Below are 8,151 nucleotides of genomic sequence, written 5' to 3'. Positions count from 1 at the left end.
CCCAGCAGGCCCCCCAAAAGACCACCTCCCCCACCGCCTCCACCTCCACTTCCACCAAGCAGACCCCCCAGGAGAGGCCCACCGCCATCACCACCGGCTTTACCCATGGGCACCTCTCTCAGGGCAGAGTGGAGAGCGTCGCTTTGCTTCAGGGTGTTCGAAATGGCTGCAGAGACACAGAGGTGGTGGCAAAGGCATCAGTCCGGTCCCTCAGGCACCACCAGGAGCAGTGCTGGGCTCTCTGGCCTCACTCTTCTGGTCGGTAAAGTCAGGGTTCCATGGGAAGACTCGTCCGAGCTGGTCCTGCCCCGACATCTGGGGGCAGGGTTCTCTGCTGGGTTCGTTCTCTGCTGGGTTTTCCCTGGTCTTGTTCCAGTGAGGTTTTTATAGCACTCAGCCCAACCTCAGCAGAACACTTCTGTCATCCTTCCTTCCAAGTGCTCCACGTTTATAACCTTCAAAAAAACCTGCTTCTTCGATTATTAGCTCAATTGATTCTTGGTGGGTGGGGGGGATTCAAGGCCAGAATAATTGTGCCCTTTGATGGATAGAAACATTGAGCCTGAGAGGTACTCAGAAACCACTCAGGAAATAATTCCGTTTTCCATGCTCATGACAGCCTTGGATGGGGATTGGGGCAGGAATGTATTCTCATTTCCCAGATGATAAAAGGGAACCTCTAGGGATGAGCAGTTAGTGTAATGGCTATGTTGCTGGACTCCCATGTAACTGACCATGGTTCGAGTCCTGGACCCGGTGGCACGTGTGCGTGCGTGCCCAAGATCCCGAGAGGAGAATGGAGGAGAAGGGACTGCGGCGTGACCATCCCCCCTGGGGGGTGATTTCTCACTTTCTGTCTCTATGTCTCTCTCTGTCTGTCTGGTGAGCATACACGCCCTATAGCAAAAACCTCTCAAAAAAAAAGGGAACCTCTAAGAACAGAGGCAGGAATAATGACAGCTCCCACTTTTTGAGGGCCCTCTGTGTACTGATAACTGTGCTAAGTTTTCAAAAGTGCACTTCATTGCATTCTCCTATCAGCTCTCCAAAAGGAGGGCCATAACTACTCCCATTTCACAGATAACAAAACAGGGGGTGAACTCAAGCCATGGACTTTAACTCATAGTTAGGATTTGAACCCCAGGAAGACTGACCTAAGGGCCCATGTTCTTCATCACTGCTCTCTACTAACTCAATAGAAAGAGCATCAAGTCCCCAGCACGGTGCCTGGCACATAGCGGGTACTCAGAAAATGGGAGACGAAAGGAAGAGAGAAAACAAAGGCCCAGACAGGGAGGTCACCCAGCCACGGAATGGCTGATGCGGGATCTGCAGCAGGAGAGGAGGGAACTGCATGGTTGACTGGCCTGCCCTGCTCACTTCATGCCTCCTTCCCACCCTGCCTGCTCTGTGCCTCCTTCTCGCCCTGCCTGCTCTATGCCACCTTCCTGCCCTGCTCACTTCATGCCTCCTTCCTGCCCTGCTCACTCCGTGCCTCCTTCCCGCCCTGCCTGCTCTGTGCCTCCTTCCCACCCTGCCCGCTCTGTACCACTTCCCCCCCACCATCGGGGCTGGACTCACCGTTGCTCAGCACTTCTTTGGTAACCCTGAGGACCGTGTTCGTCTCTTGGCGATTGCCACACACAGCTGTCACAGACAGAGCAGCCACACACCACGCAGTCCACATGCTGGCGCTACTTCCCTGCAGAAGAGACTGCTCATTACATGGCCCTGGTGGGCATCGCCTTCCTGGACAGAAGGTGGCGCTAGGCAACACCCACACACCTGCCCCCACCAACCACCACCTCTGCCCCCAGGGTCTGCAGACCCAGAGCCTGGGTATGCTGACCAAGGCCACACAGTGCGGCAGGGCCCAGAAATCCTGACACCACGCTGAGAACTTTTCCAAATGAAATGAATCCGGTGACACAACACAGACCCATTAACCACCCTGCCCCCGAGAATGGATGTCTGATGACCTCCCAGGATGGGGTCTACAAGTCAAGCGTCAGGGGCTGGGTAAGGAGGATTCTAACATAGGTGGCAGATTGGTACCAGGCAGGCTGTGGGGAACTTGTGAGTGTCTGCCCATCTCTCCACCCACCCACCCACACATCCATTGTCTACTCATTCTCCCTTTCTGTCCATCCATCCACCCCTCTAGCAGTCCACACCCTCCAACACAGCCATGGAGCCCTCTTCTCTACATCCAGCCAGCACTTTGGAGGCGTCAGTTCTGTACCACGTGACTACAATGAAGGGCTCTGGAGCAGAGTTATCGAGGTTCTAATCCTTAGGCAAGATACCTTACCTTTCGGACCTCTGCTTCCTAACTGTTAACACGTCGTATCCAGAACAGAGTAGACACTCAATAAACAGCAGCTATTGTTGTTGTCTTGGGACTAATATTTCAGACCCCCAAGGAGGGCGTGGGGAATGTTGTGAGATTGGAGAGGTGACATACGTGTTTGTGGATGAGCTGGCCTCCCTCCGGGAAACTTTCTTTCCGGCCCCTGTGCCCTCGCCCACTCTCTCATTCACCAGCCTCAGAGAATCAGGGCAGAACGTGGCCTCTCATCTGGGCCAAACTGAAATAGCTGGCTTTAGCTGACCCCTACGTATGCACTCTCTTCTCTTTGCCTTTCCCCACTTCTCTTGAAGTTCACAACGCTCCCAAGTTCCTTCCCCATTCCCAGCTGCTCCCAGGAGAGTATTGGAGGCACTTGTTGATCCTAGAATGTGAAGGACAGGTGTCTGCAGGACTTTGTATTCTGGCTTCCTCACCTCATTCCAACCTTGCTATTCTGAGAACTGTGTTCAGAGAGGGAGCAGGTCCCTTTAGCAAAGAGGGTGGACACCAATGGAGGGATCGTGGGCACTGGCGAGCCTCTGAGCCTCAGGAAGGTAGCCATGATCCCAGGTGTTAGCCAGCATCCCTGGGAGGGACAAGCACAGCTCTGCTCACGCGTGTAACTGGCATGACTCGGGCCTCTCACTGATCTCGAAGAGCTTCTCCTGCCTAGGCCGTGTTATAGGCAAGACCTCTGAGGTCACTGAGTGACTCCACAGGTCTCCAGTCTAGGGCTCTCTCCTCCTCACCTCCCCAGCCTCCTCCACCCCCACCAGCTAGATGATGAATAAGAAGGGCTCCCTCTTACCCCCAGGAGGTTCCTGCAGCTCAATCCAGAGAGGTCCCATAGACCGGGCCCTCTGCTTTGGGATGAGCCTGGTCACAGAGGAGGCTTATATAGCAGCGGAGTCTGAGCCTAGACCCAGGGAGGGAAACACCGTGTAATTACAAGAGACCGGAATTCAGATCTGCTCTGCATATCAGGCACCGAGCCCCAAAACCACAAGGGTTTGCGGTTTGTGGCTAATTCCAAGGACTGTGCTCAGCCCGGATGGTGTCACATGAGCTGGGGTTTATCAGGCCCTGGTCCGGGCACAGTCCTGGAGACCCCAGCTAACCCCCACCCCATGGGAGAACAGGAAACACTTCCACATGCCTCTGGTTTTAGCTCTGGGACAGGCCCTGTCCATTCCAGTCTGTCTAGGCAGACGAGAGGTTCCCCAAACTGGACTCGGCATCAGGGGAGACCCGAGTTCAAACCCTGCTCAGCCCCAGGCTCCCTGTGTGACCTTGATCCAGCTGCTTCCCTTCTCTGAGCCTCCATCTGTTCCCGGGGTATGAACAGTACCCAGCTTGCAACCCCAGGACCAGTGCAGGTGGATTTTTTTTTTTTTTTTTTGTGGGGGGAGAGGTTTTTGCTACAGGGCGCGTATGATCCCCAGAAAGACAGAGACAGAGAGACAGAAAGCGAGAAATCACCCCCTAGAGGGGATGGCCATGCCACAACTCCTCCTCCATTTTCCTCTCGGGATCTTGGGCACGCACACAAACACGCCCGGCGTGAGTTTAAGCTGGGTCCAAGACTCGAACCGCAGCCGACTACATGGGAGTCCAGCGACATAGCCATTACACCATCCACTGGTCCCAGGATTTTTTTTTTGACCTACAGAAGATTCTGTTTGAATATCTTATGACGAGGGAACCAGCAGTTAGCATAATGGCTATGTCACTGGACTCCCACGTAGTCGACCGCAGTTCGCGTCCCAGACCCGGTGGCTTAAAACTCACGCCAGGTGCATGTGCATGCGTGCCCAAGATCCCGAGAGGAAAATGGAGGAGAAGGGAGTGCGGCGTGACCATTCCCCCTGGGGGGTGATTTCTCGCTTTCTGTCTCTATGTCTCTGTCTGGCGAGCACACACGCCCTATAGCGAAAAAAAAAAAATATGACGAAAGCTCTATTCATGCAGCAACATTGAAAGACTGGTGTGCCCACCCACATACTTGCGACCCGATACCCACCAGCCTCATTTAGCATTCCCACCCCATTCTATTTGCTTAGCCACATGGTTGTCCAGTGCCCATCAGTCTACCTTGCAGTGCTACGCATTTCAAAATTAGTTGCAGTCGCCAGCATCCTCCCCATTAGCCACGCCAGCATGCGTGCCCGATGATGTCTCTTCTTTAGATTGTAAGTCAAGACACAGCGAAATGTATGAATCTTCAGTGTTTAATTGCTGAGTCGGGCAATTCTATGCGGCCTATAGCCCACACCCCTATCACAACATAGAGTGTTTCCATTACCCCAGAAATTTCCCTCCTGCCCTTTTCCCGTCATTCCTTGGACCCACTCCCCAGAGGCAGACACTGCCATGGAACACAGCCCAGATCTGTGCCCTAGTATTCAAGGCCTTCCACACTCACACCCTGTTCCTCTCCTCCCACGGAACTGCCCAGTTTTCCATCCCCTTCTCATCGCCCTCTGGCCTCCTTGCACCCTGGCCTTTGCACGTGCAATCCCTCTGACTACGCAGTCCTCTCCAGAGTCCACTGCTCAAGAGGCCAGCTGTTTGGAAAGCTTCTGTAGCCCCGACCCGTCCTCTGGACTATCCAGGCACCCCTGGAGCCCACGGCGAGGTGCCACCAGGTGTGTGCCCCACTCCTAGGCTAGCGCAGGCAGGATGCCAGGGTAGTGAATGAATGAATGAGTGCATGGATCTCTTCCTCACCACTGGGCCAGGAGCTCTGAGACCTCCACACTCCGCTGCCCAGGTCCTCTCTCCATAATTAATCCACAACACGTCTCCGTCCCTCCCCTCCTGTCCACTTGCTAATTCTGAGAGGTTAAGGGACATCTCTTTCTCCAGCCCGCCCTGCTGTCAAGTCAGGCTGGAAATAAATGTGTGTTGCCCCAAATTCCCCAGGAATATGCTTCCTCCTCATCCCTGGAGGCAGAGGGCTCCGAAGGCAGGTGTCATTGACAGCAAGTCCTGCAGAGCTGGGCAACATTGCCACTGCCTTCCATGCCCCTGGGCCAGCCTGTCTGGGTCTGGTCTTCCCACTGGAGGGGGGCACATGGCTGTGACAGTTTCAAGTGCAGGCACTGGATTGGTGGCTGAATCTGAACTCTGTCCCCTTGTCATCAGATGGCCGGCAAAGCTCTGAGAACACAGTAGGCCCCAGCACACGGTGGGACTCAGTGAGTGGTATTTTGTCCTCATCACCTTGGGTCCCTGTTGCTTCCACATGGCAGCAAGTCTGAGAGGCCTGAGGAGCCTGAGAAGCCCTAGCCCTAGGCCACCTGATCACCTGTGGGGGCTGGAAGGGCTCCCCAGGCCCCAAGTCACACACATCTACGTTCCCACACCACCTTCCCTTTCAGCCTGGGCAATCCCTTCTCCTGCCTGGCCTCGGCCTGACCACCTGCAAAATGGGCATAATCACATCTTCCTGCAGGACTTCGAGGATTATGTAGGAAATGCCCAGGGCCTGGAGATGCATGAGAGCCCAGCAAGTCCCCTTTGCTACCCGATGGAAGCAACCACTGTGTGGGCGTGTTCCACCTGGCCTGCTCCACACGTAAACACCTGCGGATGACTTTCCTTCTCTGAGCCTCAGTCACCACCTCTGTAAAATGGGGAAGCCGGAAACAATATCTCAAAATGATGCTGCTTGTCTCTGTACATCGACTCCTGGACCTTTCTGGTTAAAAATCTTTGTGGTTCTCCATTACCTGGTATTTAGTAAGAGTGAAATAAATTCTTGTTAAACAAATATATCACTGTTGAAAGTAGAAATCAAATGCAAAGAGAGCTTTTCTCCACCCAGAGAGAGCACACCGTGAGCTGTAGAGGGCAGTGTATACAAGGAGGTGGGAATTGCCAGTCACCCAAGGCTCTGTGCCTGCCCTCAGCCTGCAGGTGGCCAGGCCCTGGTGGCCATGAGGCTGGCTTGTCCCCTGCCTGCTCCAGCCTCCCCGAGAGGATTAATGCAACCCTGGCGCCAGGGAGATCGCCTGGGCTTAGCGTCCAAAAAAGCACCTTTGTCTGGGACTGAAAGGATCTCGTGGGGCATGGCTGGAGGACATCCAGGTTCCCTGGAAGGTGACGCATCCCAAAGATGACACAGGCATGCAGGGGCCACTCAGGAGAGGCCATGCAGGGGCTGCTGAGCTCAGGAAACAGACCCTGACCTACCACCAACCTCTCCACTCAGTCCGTGCACCCCTCATGAACTCTCAGGCCACCAGGACCACAAGAGCCTGTGCACAGAGGAGGTCCCTTCGTGTCAGGTTTATTCCTCACCCTCAGGGCAGAGGTTCGGAGCTCAGACTCTGCAGTCAAGGGTTCAAATCCTGACCTTGTGCAGCCTTGGATTTGTCACTTAGTCTCTCTTTGCCTCAGTTTCCTCAACTGTACAATGAAGGTAAAAACAGTTCCCTGGACCAGCAGTTAGCGTAAATGGCTATGTAACTAAACTCCCATGTAGCCGAATGTGGTTCAAGTTCCGGACCCGGTGGCTTAAACTCACACCAGGTGCATGTGTGTGCGTGCCCAAGATCCTGAGAGGAGAATGGAGGAGAAGGGATTGTGGCATGGCCATTCCCCCTGGGGGGTGATTTCTCGCTTTGTATCTCTCTGTCTCTCTCTGTCTGTCTGGCGAGCACACGCGCCCTGTAGCCAAAACCTCTCCCAAAACAACAACAACAACAAAACAATCAAACAAACAAAAACAGTTCCCACAAAGCAGGGCCAATTCAACGACTTCAAGGACCTCGAGTGCTTCGAATAGCACCTGACCCTTAGCAGGCGTGCAATACATGATGCCCAGGAGGCTTTAATCGCATAGCAGAGAAAAGCTCTGCTTTGGAGTTAGGGTCAAAGGAGCTGGTTCAAATCTTGGCTCCACAGTTCAGGAGCTGTCCAGTTCCATTCTTTCGGCCTCCGTTTCCTTTTGTGTAAAATAGGATGGTGTCTGTCCATCGTGAGCACCGTGAAATGAAGTGTGCCGTGGGCGTTCGGCACCGGACGCGGTGTCCAGTCTACCGTAAGTGCTCCATAGACGCGACTGCTCTCACCACTACCAGGTGTGGCTGCAGAGCTCAGCGTGAGGAGGCTCCTGCTGCCTTTGGGGAGCTTGTGGCTGAGCAGAGATGCGACAGAGGTCGTGACCGCCAGCCTGGAGGCCAGACGTGGTCTATGCGGGATGGCATGTGTGGGCCGGGCACACGCATGCTCCGGGGAGAGCGGCCAGCCTGCAAGGCCCACAGGCCGGGTACTCTTCTCAGCACGCCACAGAGATTGTCTGGGTCCATCCTCATTAACTTACCAGGGAGTGCTGCCGTGTTCCCATTTCACAGATGAAGAGCCTGGTCCAGCGTGAGTGTGTCCCCCAAACTCACATGTTGGACACTTGATTCCCCGTGTGGTGTGTGCAAATGTGGGGCCTAATGGAGGCGTCCGGGTCATGGGGGCACCACCCTCGGGAATGATCAGTGTTGTGATGGCAGGGACAGGTTCCTCACAAGGGCATGAGTTTGGCCCCCTCTTGCTCTCTTTCACCCCTTTGGCCTTCTGCCATGGAATAAAGGCCTTTACCAGGTGCCAGTCCCTCCGTCTTGGACTTCCCAGCCTCCAGAACCACAAGCCGGTACATTTCTGTTCTTTATAGATTACCACAGAGACGGCGCTGCTCACTGCGCGTGCTCTAGGGGGAGTCGCCCAGGCCAAAGCATAGGCAGCCTTGAATGCCAAGCCTGGGAGCTTGGAAAACTTCCTGCTGGCAGGGGGAATACAGCCACTGC

The 8,151-nt window shown here is 54.6% G+C and overlaps 1 protein-coding gene across 1 annotated transcript in view; it reads right to left on the bottom strand.

The window, feature by feature from the left end:
- The window catches only part of BPIFB4 (BPI fold containing family B member 4), a 51,235-nt gene extending 49,548 nt beyond the window's left edge, over window positions 1-1,687 (bottom strand). Inside the window, 2 exon segments of the mRNA XM_006144000.3 lie at window positions 104-166; window positions 1,582-1,687. Coding sequence (XP_006144062.2) covers window positions 104-166; window positions 1,582-1,687 — 169 coding nt within the window.
- Between the last annotated feature and the right edge of the window lie 6,464 nt (window positions 1,688-8,151).

The sequence above is a fragment of the Tupaia chinensis genome, unplaced genomic scaffold (genome assembly GCF_000334495.1).
Source record: "Tupaia chinensis unplaced genomic scaffold, TupChi_1.0 Scaffold000115_1, whole genome shotgun sequence".
Lineage (NCBI taxonomy): Eukaryota > Metazoa > Chordata > Mammalia > Scandentia > Tupaiidae > Tupaia > Tupaia belangeri.
This window is presented reverse-complemented; position numbering and strand designations above follow the sequence as displayed.